Genomic DNA, 15,568 nt, shown 5'->3' on the forward strand with positions numbered 1-15,568 from the left:
ATGTAATGATTTTTTATTTTATTTTTTTTAAAAAAATTAAGAAAATGGGGGGGACATGAGGGGGACAACCACTCTCATTTTTCTCTCCCCCTCATGATGACTCATGATGGTTTTCTTCTCTCTCGCGAAGAAAAACCGGGAAAAAAAAGAAAAAGAGGAGAGAAAAAAATCCAGGGGAGGGAACTGGAGAAGAAAAAAAAACCAGAAAGAAAAAAACCAGGGAGAGAACTGGAGAAGAAAAAAACCAGAAAAAAAAAAGAACAGAAAAAAAAAGGGGGGAGAAGAAAAGAACCAGAGGGAGGGGAGAAAAAAAAAAAAAAAAAAAAAAAAAAAAAAAAAAAAAGAAGAAAAAACCAGAGGGGAGAGGGAGAGAGAGAGAGATCTGCAGAGGGGAGAGAGAGAGAGAGAGAGAGAAGAGATCTGTAGAGAGAGAGAGAGGGAGAGAGAGAGAGAGAGAGAGAGTCTTCTCCTCCGGCAATCCAGCCGGAATCCGGCGAGGCCAAACCCATCTCCGACCGGCCATCCACCGATCACCACCACCTTCTCCGGCATCCTCCCAACCAACCACTGGAGCTCCACCGGCATCCACATCTCCTCCGCCCCACCTCCAGCGGATCCCACATCAGCGGGTCCTACATCAGCGGGCCCCACACAAGCACGACTCTGTCAACACATTCCTGGATCTCTTGTTCCTCCCATAACTGGCGTAAGTTCATTTTTTTTATTTTATAATTATTCATTCTTCGCACTACACGGGTCCCCCAGCGGGTCCCACATCAGTAGGTCCTACAGCGGGTCCCATATCAGTGGGTCCCACAGCGGGTCCCACATCAGCGAGTCCCACAGCGGGTCCCACATCAGCGAGTCCCACAGCGGGTCCCACAGCGGGTCCCACATCCACGGGTCCCACAGCGGGTCCCACATCAGCGGGTCCCACAGCGGGTCCCACATCAGTAGGTCCCACAGCGGGTCCCACATCAGCGGGTCCCACAGCGGGTCCCACATCAGCGGGTCCCACAGCGGGTCCCACAACAGCGGGTCCCACAACGGGTCCCACAACGGGTCCCACAGTGGGTCCCACAACAGCGGGTCCCAGTGGGTCCCACAACAGCGGGTCCCAGTGGGTCCCACAGCGGGTCACACATCAATGGGTCCCACATCAGTAGGTCCTAGTGGGTCCCACATCAGTAGGTTCCACAGCGGGTCCCGCAGCGGGTCCCACATCAGCGGGTCCCACAGCGGCGGGTCTCAGCGGGTCCCACATCCGCGGGTCCCACATCCGCGGGTCCCACAGCGGGACCCACAACAACGGGTCCCGCAGCGGGTCCCACAACAGCGGGTCCCACGACAGCGGGTCCCACATCAACGAGTCCTACTATGAATAGTAGTTTTGAATAGTACTTATAAATAGTAATTATGAATAGTAGTTTTGAATAGTACCTATAAATAGTAATTATGAATAGTATTTTTGAATAGTAATCTTGTATAGTAATTATAAATAGTAATTATAACAGTCTTCAGCACAGGAGTCAGTCCTTCAGTCAGTCGAGGAGTTTTTCCTATCATCATAGGGGTTAGGATTCTGTCCATCCTCTCATCAAGTCGTGATCTTTACCCGCTCCTGCAAGGTATAGGATGCTGTCCAACCCTTGCCGAGTTATTTTCCTGTTCGTTCCCCCGCAAAGCATAGGATGCTATCCAACCTTTGCGGGATTTCAGAAGTCTCCCTACCCGTATGATGATAGGATTTTATTCTCTGGTGTCAAAAAACAATAAAAACATTTCAAAAATACTTGAAAACAACAAAAATATTCCAAAAACACTTGAAAATTCAAAAACATCTCAAAAACAACTCAAAATCCAAAAACATTTTAAAAATCAAAAATCTCAAAAAATCTTGAGTCATTTGCAGAGTAGTTAGGAATTCGGTCCGAACTACGGATGGCTTGATCCCTAGCTGAGGGGTACGTAGGCAGCTCAGGCGTGCTGCTGGCACCCTGAGTTCAGTCACCATTTTTAGACACCATTTTTACACCCTTTCACCATTTTCAGTCACCATTTTTGTAAATATTTCTCACAACTTTCACCATTTTTCATAACTTCAAAACCTCCCAAAAATACAAAAAACTTCAAAACCTTTTCAAAAAGATCTTCCCCTAGAGTTAGGAGTCTGTCCTAGATATTTAGGGTGTTTTAGAGTTAGGAGTCGGTCTTGATTTGTATTGATGTGGTGTGTCCTGTCGTGTGAGTGTCCCTAGAGTTAGGAGGCCTCGAGTCGATCGGTCAGACACTTAGTCGAACCGATGGCTAGACTAGGAAGCATATAGTCAGCCCATGGTTTTCTTTATGTTGCACAACCTAGATACACATAGGATATAGGGCCCACCTGCATTAGCTTAAGGCTAATCAACTTGCATTAGTTAGGACATATAGAGAGTCCTAAAAATTACAATCCACTTGAATTTAAGCAATCGCACAAAAAGCTTTAAAAACTAGTCGAGTCTAGTTGATCGAGTCTAGGATAGCGGTCCTAGAGGTTTAGGCATTGTGGTTTAGCATAGGACACCGAACTACGTTGGCTCTGATTCTTCCCGAGGCCGGGATACGTAGTGCAGCTAGGATGAATGGCCATCCTGGTCCGAGTCAAGTATTGCATTAGAGTCTAGGGTTTGTCGTGTCGGGTCGTGTGTCGAGTCGTGTTGTGTTGTGTGTTTTGCTGTGTTTTCTTATTTTTATGTACAGATCTTATACCTTTAGCTGTAACATGCATGTGCTTGTCCACCAGAACTTAGACACCAATTAGGCATGGCACTCATAACCTAGCTATTCTTAGGCGACATATCTTTCATTTCTTTTGTGTGTGCTTCTTATTCATCTCCGAGACATGCATGATTAGCTAGACGTTATCTCGGAGATATTCGTTCCCATTTCGCATGATTTTCGCCCAAAACTCTTCAAAATTAATAATAAATGGCATAAGAGACCAGGTGCTAGCACTTGGGCGAATTGGGGGCGCCTAATCCCTTCCCCATTCGTCATCAGGCACGAACCCTATTTTATATCTCTGGTTATCCGTTGCAACAGAGCACAGCATGGGATCCAGGGCCCACTTCCTTGGATGGCGACTCTTCTTTGTTTAAGGTACGCCTCGAATCTGGGCTAGTCCCCGAATCGAGAGGTATCTCACTTTACATCGCCGCTCATGCTGTGAGGGGCACTCTTTCGAGAGTTCCTTGGTGGGGCTCTCCTTCACGTGGACGATCTAGAGAGACTCGCGCGGGGGCCCGTCCTCCACGCCCGTCCCGGATCTGGTTCCACAGGCTGGCGACTCTGCTGGGGAGTTTTTGAAACATTGCCTAACTCCGTAAAAATGCCATTTTAATTAATTTTGAAGAAATTTGGGTCAAAATCAAGCTAAATGGGAACTTTATCGTTAGAAATCCAGGGGCACCAAGTAGGTGCGTAATTAAAACAAGGGATTCACACACTGCACAGTAGGCATTGTCATATTTTTTATTTCTTGATTTTCATTGTTTTTTTATTGGCTCCACGGGATAGATTCAATGCGTGCCCGACTGGGATGTTATTACACCCTGATGGTGCTGTTGAATCTATTTCCAAGCTATGCGCCAGCGCTGCAGCCGTAAACACTCGGTGCACTTGTGTTTACAGCAGCCGATGAGCAATGAAGCATACTATGTATAACACTCGGTGCACTTGAGTTATACATATTAAGTATGTTTCATACGCATAGTACCCGATAGATTGAGTTCGGAGCCCTACTTTGTTTTATATATTATGTATATACTTACTGACCTAGTGAAACCCAACTAGGAAGTACCCGTGTTTATATAAGTATATTGCATTCATATAAGGACGAACATGTGTGGCTTACACATGTTGGAGCCTAGGTTTAGGAGCCATGTCCTATCTATAGATTATTGTAGCCCACCTTATGTGGCTACAGACGCAGTCCTAGTACACTCACTTGTCTGTCATGAGTCGAGACTCTCTCGACTCCGCTAGATTAGACTAGGGTTGGTGCCCCTGGTTAGGATGTATATATATGTATATATTTATTATTAGATTAGGGCTTGCTTCTTAGTTAGGTTTCCTTCTAATCTAATCAATTTTTCCCCATCTATCCATTCTGTGGATTATCATAAGATTCTTGGCTCTTTTAGTCATGATCTGTTTTCCGTGAGCCTGATCATTTGATCGATCCTGATCAGATCACTCCGCATGTCGATTATGAGTCTATCTTGCCATCATCATTACCGGAGTGTGTGTTCTTGCTGAGAGCCCTGCTTTATCTTGACCATGACGGCATACTCTTCATGTTTAGTTGCTGAGTCTCTCCTACTATAGCCGTTATGCTGTCGAATTTTCTCCAAATACCTTGAGTGTGGTCATCATCCTTTTAGGCTTGTTGACAAACCATGTACTTGTCGTACCACATCTTCATGTACAACCATTAAGCTGTCGGATTTTGATCCAAGGGAAGGATGTGTTGGCGCTACCTTTTGTTTCAACTTGCGCATTACAGTGTCATGCGATTAATTCTCATTGAGCCTAGTGTTTATGGTGTCCATGACAGGAGTCTTAGTCACTCGTCTACCATCAACCCCAAAAAAGGTTTCATCTCTAAACTCGCTTGGTCTAGCCCACTATACCTTTTTCCTCTCACATTGCCCAGATGGCTGAGTATGCTGAAAGTCTCGTCTTGAGAGAAATAAGAGAGATGGTGATGACATCCATGACCTGATAGACAGGGATCCCCTCATTCTTCTTGAACTCAAATGCTTCTGAGAACCCTGCACATAACCGTGTTGCACCTCCTACACCCACCATGGGAACCATTTCACCCATTCAACCCTTCATATATCTTACCACCTTTACCTGTACCACTTCTGGCCTGAAAAATGATTGGGAAGGGAAAAGAAAAATGTCAGAGCTTGAACTTCTTGAAAATATCATACCAGAGAAAGCCTTGCCATTGTCAGGTGCTAAAGAACAATTTGAGCTGGGTCAACAGAAACCAAAGAGGCCCTCCCTTCTGAGATTCTAACTCCAGGATTGCTCTCTCCAATCATTATCATCATTAATGAAGGCACGTTGTCCTTGAACTTTCAGCGCCAATTCGTTGCCTCCGATGAAGTGTCACATCTTTGAAATTTGCTTTGAAGTGTGTATACCAACCCTCCCTGTCAAAGTTGGTAAGTCTAACCATGTCAATGTCAATTCTAAGTACGTTGTGTTTATTGGTCTCTCTCATTGTGAGCCAATATCCAGTCTTTTGTTAAATTTGATGGAGAGCCTATCGTGGCGCGTCAAAAATCAATGTATGTACTTCAAACATTCAATGCAACGAACATTTGATTCCAGTGTCGTCAGTATTCTTGTATATGTTCACTCTTGGATCTAATGTTAATAAACAAATTAAGACACCCTCCTCGGACGAGGATGCCGATGAAATTCTCCTCGAGATTTGAAAGCTGATCAAACGAGGGGAAGATGTCGAGCAAAGCCACTTGAAGATGAAATCGATACCGTGAATAGTGGTACCCAAATCCGAAACTCGGGAAATAAGGATTGGCAAAATCTCCCGAAGAGCGCAAAGAATCGATAAACCTATTTAGAGGGTTCAAAGAAGTGTTGCTTGGTCCTATGAGGATAAACCAGAAGCGTGCCTTGGCATTGTTCAACGTAAGTCACCCTCAGCTTCAGACATCGGGTCGAAAAAGCAAAAATTTCAAACGAAGAATACCAGATATCAAGTGAAGTTAATGAAAAATTGAGAGAAGACTTTCAGACAACAAAGTCATGAGCATAGAACATGAACCCCAAAAAGAATACTTGGGCTATACATTACGATGGAATTCTAAGTCAAAGTAATCAAAGGGTAAGGGCATTCCCGCATTTCAAATGAACAAAAAAAGAAAGATAGAATCCAGAGACGAAAGGAGAAGGGAGCATGCCCCACGTCAACTCCTTAGAAATATCAGAATCCCGAGAATTTGAGTCGGTTTTAAAGCATCTTCAGCATATAGAGAAGACCCTGAGTCTTAGAATACTGAGCATCAGTGCAAGATCCCAAAGACAAAGTGGGAATTCAATCAGTCAAGTTTGCGCAGTACAGATGAAGTCTTGCCAGGAAATGCCGCCAGACTCCTAAAAAAAAAAAAAAGTTCAAAGCCATTGAACCTTAGCCATTCAAGAAGCTTGTATGCCAAAACATCAGAAGGTCATCCTTGGACGCCAGAGCCTTAAACGCCACAAATCCCAAGTTTAAAAAAATCCTTTTGCGAACACCTTCGAGCCTCAACAAAATCAAACATTCTTTTCAAACACCCGCAAACCAGGGGCATTTCGACCAGAACTACGCGGACCTGATCCCCAACTCTTCGGGGGTACGTAGGCAACTTGATCAATTCAGGTTCGGTCAAATCCTTGGGGATAAAAACTAAATCATCCCCTTTTCAAACTTTTGAAGCTAAAAAGCTAAACCATTCTTTGTTAAACCCAAAGCGAACTACGCGGATCTGATCCTCCATTTTTGGGGTACGTAGGTAGTCTGGCGAGACCAGATTCGATCCAAATCGTTTGAACTTCCGATATCTAACCCTTTTGAACCCAAGCCCGCCTAGAAAGTCCTTCTGGTGAACAAGCAGTGGTTCAAAGTCAAGAAGAAAAAATGATGGAGTTTGAAGACCCGCTAGGCTGAAAACCCGAGAGGGCGGTCTAGGCAAAATTTAGGGTCATTCACCCGCTAAGTTGACAACTGAAAAGTCGGGTTAGGCAAAAGTTAGGGTATCGAGCCCGCTGGATTGAAAACCCGAAAGGGCGAACCAGGCAAAAGTTAGGGCAAGCGGTCCGTCAGATTGAAAACCTGAAAAGGCAATCTGATCAATGGCAATGACTTCCAACAAAAAAGCGAATCATTGAGATGGAGAAACAGTCTTCAACCAGGGTACAATCTCGGAGTCCAAGTAGTGCCAGCAAGCTTACTTTAACATTCCTCTAAACTGAGGGCATCGAAACCGAGCAATCCAAAAGGGATAATAACCATGACATAAACACCGAAAAAGGAGAGTTGTGCATCTTGACACGGTCTTCGAAATACTCTAAGAGTGGCTAAGCCATACCCTTAAAAAATGACACATCAGATCCAAGAGTGAGTCAAAAGCGAGTCGAGTCCTTCGAGCAATAAGAGTCTTCTTTGATTAAGTCCTTGGAAATCTGTTCCTCCTTCATATTTGTGTTCCCTTTCCTTGCAAAGTCCAAACTGTCAGGTGCTGGAAGAATGGGAGTGTGTCCTCCAAAATGCGAAGAAAATTCAGAGTAAATCCTGGTTTAGGTATCAGAAGGGGCGGGAGACATCTTGTTCAAACCTACCCGAGACCTTAAGCCTCCAAAAGTGAGCCATGCGAAAGAAGAGATTTTCAGACTCAGCCATCATGGTTATTGTCCTATTCTCTCCATACAAAAAAAAAAAAAAAAAAAAACAACTTTGCATCCTCAAGCCTTCATGAAATGAAACATCTTTTCTTCAACCATCATTGTCCTGCCTCCTTAAAACTCCTGTCATGGAAACACAATATACTAGGGGCATCTTTTATGACTCGCGTCATAAAAGATGTCAAGCACACAAAGGCAATCAGTAATAAGGCCTCCAGCAAGTAAGGATAAGAGGGGTACAAGCACATCTCAAGCCTAACCTCTAAACTCCTCAGTTGAGTCCTCTCTTCAGAAGAGTCAATTCTCTAAGAAAATCAGTTTCCCAAGCGGAGTCTAGAATTTGCTCGCGCAGCCTTCAATCCCCGGCAAAATCAGAAAAAATGGTCAATATCCAAATCCCTGCAAGTTATCTGAGTCCAATTCTCAGCAAGGAACTCATACTCCCAATTTCCTCGGCAAGAGGCAATCAGTCTAAAAAAAAAAAAAAAATCATCATTCGAAATCAATCAATTCTCAGCAATATCACTGTCCTTCCAAGGCTCTTCGTGGTTTGTCAGGCAGGCACATCATGGACCCTTGCTCCCTGAATGGCTCTTCGTGATCTGTCCTTTAGGATATATCATGGACCCGCTCTCCATGCTCATTTCATTCATCTCCATTACTTGTTATTCTTGTTGGGCTCTTCGTGGCTTATTGTCATGGACCCCAAATTTCATTCTAGGCTCTTCGTGGCTTATTGCCATGGACCTTAGATTCATTGCGTGGCTCTTCACGGTTTGTTGCCGTGGACCCTCGATTACTTCTTGGCTCTTCATGGTCTACCATTCAGGTATACTACGGACCCATGCTCCCCGATTGGCTCTTCGTGATATGTCCTTCCAGAAATATCATGGACCCACTATTCATAGTCATTCCATTCATATCTTTTACATGTCATTTGTTTCTGCATGTTGGGCTCTTCATGGCTTATTGTCATGGACCCCCAAATTCAATGTTTGGCTCTTCACGGAGTATTGCCGTGGACCCTTGATTCCTTTCTGCTGGGCTCTTCATGGTTTCTTGCCATGGACCTTAGATTCATTGCGTGGCTCTTCACGGTTTGTTGCCGTGGACCCTCGATTACTTCTTGGCTCTTCATGGTCTACCATTCAGGTATACTACGGACCCATGCTCCCCGATTGGCTCTTCGTGATATGTCCTTCCAGAAATATCATGGACCCACTATTCATAGTCATTCCATTCATATCTTTTACATGTCATTTGTTTCTGCATGTTGGGCTCTTCATGGCTTATTGTCATGGACCCCCAAATTCAATGTTTGGCTCTTCACGGAGTATTGCCGTGGACCCTTGATTCCTTTCTGCTGGGCTCTTCATGGTTTCTTGCCATGGACCTTAGATTCATTGCGTGGCTCTTCACGGTTTGTTGCCGTGGACCCTCGATTACTTCTTGGCTCTTCATGGTCTACCATTCAGGTATACTACGGACCCATGCTCCCCGATTGGCTCTTCGTGATATGTCCTTCCAGAAATATCATGGACCCACTATTCATAGTCATTCCATTCATATCTTTTACATGTCATTTGTTTCTGCATGTTGGGCTCTTCATGGCTTATTGTCATGGACCCCAAATTCAATGTTTGGCTCTTCACGGAGTATTGCCGTGGACCCTTGATTCCTTTCTGCTGGGCTCTTCATGGTTTCTTGCCATGGACCTTAGATTCATTGCGTGGCTCTTCACGGTTTGTTGCCGTGGACCCTCGATTACTTCTTGGCTCTTCATGGTCTACCATTCAGGTATACTACGGACCCATGCTCCCCGATTGGCTCTTCGTGATATGTCCTTCCAGAAATATCATGGACCTACTATTCATAGTCATTCCATTCATATCTTTTACATGTCATTTGTTTCTGCATGTTGGGCTCTTCATGGCTTATTGTCATGGACCCCAAATTCAATGTTTGGCTCTTCACGGAGTATTGCCGTGGACCCTTGATTCCTTTCTGCTGGGCTCTTCATGGTTTCTTGCCATGGACCTTAGATTCATTGCGTGGCTCTTCACGGTTTGTTGCCGTGGACCCTCGATTACTTCTTGGCTCTTCATGGTCTACCATTCAGGTATACTATGGACCCATGCTCCCCGATTGGCTCTTCGTGATATGTCCTTCCAGAAATATCATGGACCCACTATTCATAGTCATTCCATTCATATCTTTTACATATCATTTGTTTCTGCATGTTGGGCTCTTCATGGCTTATTGTCATGGACCCCAAATTCAATGTTTGGCTCTTCACGGAGTATTGCCGTGGACCCTAAATTCCTTTCTGCTGGGCTCTTCATGGTTTCTTGTAGGCGGCGACTCTTATTCGGGATTCTTCTCTGGCCTCCTCTAATAAGTCAAGATTCGCGCGGAGCCCGTCACCGTTGAGCTGTTCGTTGAAGTTGGAAATTCTAGCGGACGGGGTGCCTACATCGACAGGTATTACCGCCTCTGTTCCGAAGGACAGGTTGAATGGGGACTCGCCCGTTGGTGTGCGCGGGGTGGTGCGATAGGCCCATAGGACGTGATACAGCTCATCTGCCCATTGTAGACACCCCATTTTGACAAGGCCCTAAACCCGCATATTCGAATAAAATCCCGAGGTCAGACGGAAAATGAATGAAATTAATCCGAGCAAAAGAGAATGTGGGGCCCGCTTGTGTGGGACCCGTTTGTGTGGGACCCGCCTGTGTGGGACCCGCTTTTGTGGGGCCCGCTTTTGTGGGGCCCGTTTGTGTGGGACCTGCTGATGTGGGGCCCGCTGATGTGGGACCCGCTTGCGTGGGGCCCGCTTGTGTGGGGCCCGCTGTTGTGGGACCCGCTTATGTGGTCAAAGAGAGAATAAGGACGGTCATCATTTTCTTCGTTTTTAAAACGGGCGTAATGATTATGTTTTTTGTTTTCTTTTGGTATCCTATGCATGTAATGATTTTTTATTTTATTTTTTTTTAAAAAATTAAGAAAATGGGGGGGACATGAGGGGGACAACCACTCTCATTTTTCTCTCCCCCTCATGATGACTCATGATGGTTTTCTTCTCTCTCGCGAAGAAAAACCGGGAAAAAAAAGAAAAAGAGGAGAGAAAAAAATCCAGGGGAGGGAACTGGAGAAGAAAAAAAAACCAGAAAGAAAAAAACCAGGGAGAGAACTGGAGAAGAAAAAAACCAGAAAAAAAAAAGAACAGAAAAAAAAAGGGGGGAGAAGAAAAGAACCAGAGGGAGGGGAGAAAAAAAAAAAAAAAAAAAAAAAAAAAAAAAAAGAAGAAGAAAAAACCAGAGGGGAGAGGGAGAGAGAGAGAGATCTGCAGAGGGGAGAGAGAGAGAGAGAGAGAAGAGATCTGTAGAGAGAGAGAGAGAGAAGAGATCTGTAGAGAGAGAGAGAGGGAGAGAGAGAGAGAGAGAGAGAGAGTCTTCTCCTCCGGCAATCCAGCCGGAATCCGGCGAGGCCAAACCCATCTCCGACCGGCCATCCACCGATCACCACCACCTTCTCCGGCATCCTCCCAACCAACCACTGGAGCTCCACCGGCATCCACATCTCCTCCGCCCCACCTCCAGCGGATCCCACATCAGCGGGTCCTACATCAGCGGGCCCCACACAAGCACGACTCTGTCAACACATTCCTGGATCTCTTGTTCCTCCCATAACTGGCGTAAGTTCATTTTTTTTATTTTATAATTATTCATTCTTCGCACTACACGGGTCCCCCAGCGGGTCCCACATCAGTAGGTCCTACACCGGGTCCCATATCAGTGGGTCCCACAGCGGGTCCCACATCAGCGAGTCCCACAGCGGGTCCCACATCAGCGAGTCCCACAGCGGGTCCCACAGCGGGTCCCACATCCACGGGTCCCACAGCGGGTCCCACATCAGCGGGTCCAACAGCGGGTCCCACATCAGTAGGTCCCACAGCGGGTCCCACATCAGCGGGTCCCACAGCGGGTCCCACATCAGCGGGTCCCACAGCGGGTCCCACAACAGCGGGTCCCACAACGGGTCCCACAACGGGTCCCACAGTGGGTCCCACAACAGCGGGTCCCAGTGGGTCCCACAACAGCGGGTCCCAGTGGGTCCCACAGCGGGTCACACATCAATGGGTCCCACATCAGTAGGTCCTAGTGGGTCCCACATCAGTAGGTTCCACAGCGGGTCCCGCAGCGGGTCCCACATCAGCGGGTCCCACAGCGGCGGGTCTCAGCGGGTCCCACATCCGCGGGTCCCACATCCGCGGGTCCCACAGCGGGACCCACAACAACGGGTCCCGCAGCGGGTCCCACAACAGCGGGTCCCACGACAGCGGGTCCCACATCAACGAGTCCTACTATGAATAGTAGTTTTGAATAGTACTTATAAATAGTAATTATGAATAGTAGTTTTGAATAGTACCTATAAATAGTAATTATGAATAGTATTTTTGAATAGTAATCTTGTATAGTAATTATAAATAGTAATTATAACAGTCTTCAGCACAGGAGTCAGTCCTTCAGTCAGTCGAGGAGTTTTTCCTATCATCATAGGGGTTAGGATTCTGTCCATCCTCTCATCAAGTCGTGATCTTTACCCGCTCCTGCAAGGTATAGGATGCTGTCCAACCCTTGCCGAGTTATTTTCCTGTTCGTTCCCCCGCAAAGCATAGGATGCTATCCAACCTTTGCGGGATTTCAGAAGTCTCCCTACCCGTATGATGATAGGATTTTATTCTCTGGTGTCAAAAAACAATAAAAACATTTCAAAAATACTTGAAAACAACAAAAATATTCCAAAAACACTTGAAAATTCAAAAACATCTCAAAAACAACTCAAAATCCAAAAACATTTTAAAAATCAAAAATCTCAAAAAATCTTGAGTCATTTGCAGAGTAGTTAGGAATTCGGTCCGAACTACGGATGGCTTGATCCCTAGCTGAGGGGTACGTAGGCAGCTCAGGCGTGCTGCTGGCACCCTGAGTTCAGTCACCATTTTTAGACACCATTTTTACACCCTTTCACCATTTTCAGTCACCATTTTTGTAAATATTTCTCACAACTTTCACCATTTTTCATAACTTCAAAACCTCCCAAAAATACAAAAAACTTCAAAACCTTTTCAAAAAGATCTTCCCCTAGAGTTAGGAGTCTGTCCTAGATATTTAGGGTGTTTTAGAGTTAGGAGTCGGTCTTGATTTGTATTGATGTGGTGTGTCCTGTCGTGTGAGTGTCCCTAGAGTTAGGAGGCCTCGAGTCGATCGGTCAGACACTTAGTCGAACCGATGGCTAGACTAGGAAGCATATAGTCAGCCCATGGTTTTCTTTATGTTGCACAACCTAGATACACATAGGATATAGGGCCCACCTGCATTAGCTTAAGGCTAATCAACTTGCATTAGTTAGGACATATAGAGAGTCCTAAAAATTACAATCCACTTGAATTTAAGCAATCGCACAAAAAGCTTTAAAAACTAGTCGAGTCTAGTTGATCGAGTCTAGGATAGCGGTCCTAGAGGTTTAGGCATTGTGGTTTAGCATAGGACACCGAACTACGTTGGCTCTGATTCTTCCCGAGGCCGGGATACGTAGTGCAGCTAGGATGAATGGCCATCCTGGTCCGAGTCAAGTATTACATTAGAGTCTAGGGTTTGTCGTGTCGGGTCGTGTGTCGAGTCGTGTTGTGTTGTGTGTTTTGCTGTGTTTTCTTATTTTTATGTACAGATCTTATACCTTTAGCTGTAACATGCATGTGCTTGTCCACCAGAACTTAGACACCAATTAGGCATGGCACTCATAACCTAGCTATTCTTAGGCGACATATCTTTCATTTCTTTTGTGTGTGCTTCTTATTCATCTCCGAGACATGCATGATTAGCTAGACGTTATCTCGGAGATATTCGTTCCCATTTCGCATGATTTTCGCCCAAAACTCTTCAAAATTAATAATAAATGGCATAAGAGACCAGGTGCTAGCACTTGGGCGAATTGGGGGCGCCTAATCCCTTCCCCATTCGTCATCAGGCACGAACCCTATTTTATATCTCTGGTTATCCGTTGCAACAGAGCACAGCATGGGATCCAGGGCCCACTTCCTTGGATGGCGACTCTTCTTTGTTTAAGGTACGCCTCGAATCTGGGCTAGTCCCCGAATCGAGAGGTATCTCACTTTACATCGCCGCTCATGCTGTGAGGGGCACTCTTTCGAGAGTTCCTTGGTGGGGCTCTCCTTCACGTGGACGATCTAGAGAGACTCGCGCGGGGGCCCGTCCTCCACGCCCGTCCCGGATCTGGTTCCACACCCATCGACCAACTTTCTCGTCTAGTCTTTTCTTGATCCCTTGTAGCAGGATTCGGTTTGTGACTTCTGTCTGCCCGTTGGTCTGTGGGTGTGCTACAGAGGTGAACCGCTGCTCAATTTTCAGGTCGGAGCAAAACTTCCGAAAGTTTCGGCAGTCGAACTGTTTGCCGTTGTCTGTTATCAGGACGCGAGGAATCCCGAATCTACAGACTACTGATTTCCAGAAGAAATTCTGCACATTCTGTTCGGTGATCTGGGCTAGAGGTTCAGCCTCCACCCATTTGGTAAAGTAATCAATCGCCACCACTACGAAGGTGCGCCTTCCGGAGGCCGGTGGGAAGGGGCCCAAGATATCCATTCCCCAAATAGCGAAGGGTAGCGGGCTGACAATTGGGGCCATAGACACGGCGGGCTGATGAATGGTGGGGGAGAACTTTTGGCATTTCTCGCATCTCTTTACCAGGGTCAGCGCGTCTTGTCTCAACGTTGGCCAGTAAAGACCTCTAAGGAGGACTTTGATTGCCAGGGCTTTGCCCCCCAAGTGCTCCCCGCAAATACCTTCGTGTGTCTCCTGCAGGGCATACGTGGCGTCGCTGGGCCGGAGACACTTTAAGTATGGGAGAGTATAGGATCTTTTGAACAAGTTCTCGCCATCAAGTGAAAAACGGGCTGCTCTTTGGATCACCTTGCGCGCTTCTCTTTTGGCCTCAGGCAGTTTCCCACTACGCAGGTAGTCGACGATCTCATCCATCCAGCAGGGCTCGTGTTCCACCTGCATTATCTCAGCAGCCTTTCTTTCGATACTGGAGGCCTGTAGGAACTCCATGCATATATTTCCGAGAGTCGTGTATCCGGATGCGGCCAGCTTGGACAGTACATCGGCCTTTGTGTTGTCCGTTCTGGGGATTCTGACAACCTCGAAACTTCTGAACTTGGAGGATAGTTGCCGGACCTGGGAGAGGTATTTAATCATTCGCTCATCGCGGGCTTCGTATATACCTTGGATTTGGTTGGCGACCAACTGGGAGTCACAATAAGCTTTCAATCTCTGGGCTCCGGTCTGGACTGCAAGATTCATTCCAGCGAGGAGTGCTTCATACTCAGCCTCATTGTTGGAAGCGCGAAAGCCGAACCTCAAGGCGTAGTCTAGTGCGAAACCGTCGGGCCCGGTTAAAACCAGACCGGCTCCGCAACCAGCCTTGTTTGAAGATCCGTCCACGTGCACTTCCCACAGTGCTTCGGCGATTGAAAAATCATGCTCAACTGGCAGCATGGGGATGGTTCCTGCTCTGGCTTCATCTTCTGCCGGTTCTCCGGCTGTGGTAGTACCTTTCGCTGCTGGGGCCTGGGCGATTTCAGGTTCGGCGATCTGCTGGGGGATGGAGCACTCAGCTACGAAATCTGCCAATACTTGAGCCTTGATCGCGGGCCTGGGCATGTACCGGATGTCAAATTCACTCAATTCCACGGCCCATTTAACCAATCGTCCCGAAGTATCTGGCTTGTGGAGGACTTGTCTAAGCGGCTGGTCAGTTAGGACCTTTATCGTGTGAGCTTGGAAATACGGTCTCAACTTCCTGGCTGCCATTACCAGCGCGTAAGCCAATTTCTCGACCCGCTGGTACCTTATTTCGGCGTCGTGCAAGGCTTTGCTAACGTAGTAGACTGGTTTCTGTTGGCTGCGCTCTTCACGAACTAGGACCGCAGCCAGAGCCAGGGTACTTATAGATAGATACAAGATCAGCTCCTCACCGGGCTCCGGCTTTGTCAACAGCGGTGGGGAGGACAAATACTGCTTCAGCT

General features: G+C 46.5%; 1 protein-coding gene across 1 annotated transcript; it reads right to left on the bottom strand.

Moving 5' to 3' along the window:
- Positions 1 to 6,028: 6,028 nt before the first annotated feature.
- LOC143863454 (uncharacterized) lies at positions 6,029 to 15,353 on the bottom strand. Its single transcript, XM_077374116.1, has 2 exons — positions 13,767 to 15,353; positions 6,029 to 6,073 (listed from the first exon to the last, which is right to left on the bottom strand). The coding sequence occupies exons 1-2, from the start codon at positions 15,351 to 15,353 to the stop codon at positions 6,029 to 6,031; spliced, it is 1,632 nt and encodes a 543-aa protein (XP_077230231.1).
- Between the last annotated feature and the right edge of the window lie 215 nt (positions 15,354 to 15,568).

The sequence above is a fragment of the Tasmannia lanceolata genome, unplaced genomic scaffold (genome assembly GCF_043159265.1).
Source record: "Tasmannia lanceolata isolate RefF3 unplaced genomic scaffold, GAP_Taslan_0.1 ptg000044l, whole genome shotgun sequence".
NCBI classification, from domain to species: domain Eukaryota; kingdom Viridiplantae; phylum Streptophyta; class Magnoliopsida; order Canellales; family Winteraceae; genus Tasmannia; species Tasmannia lanceolata.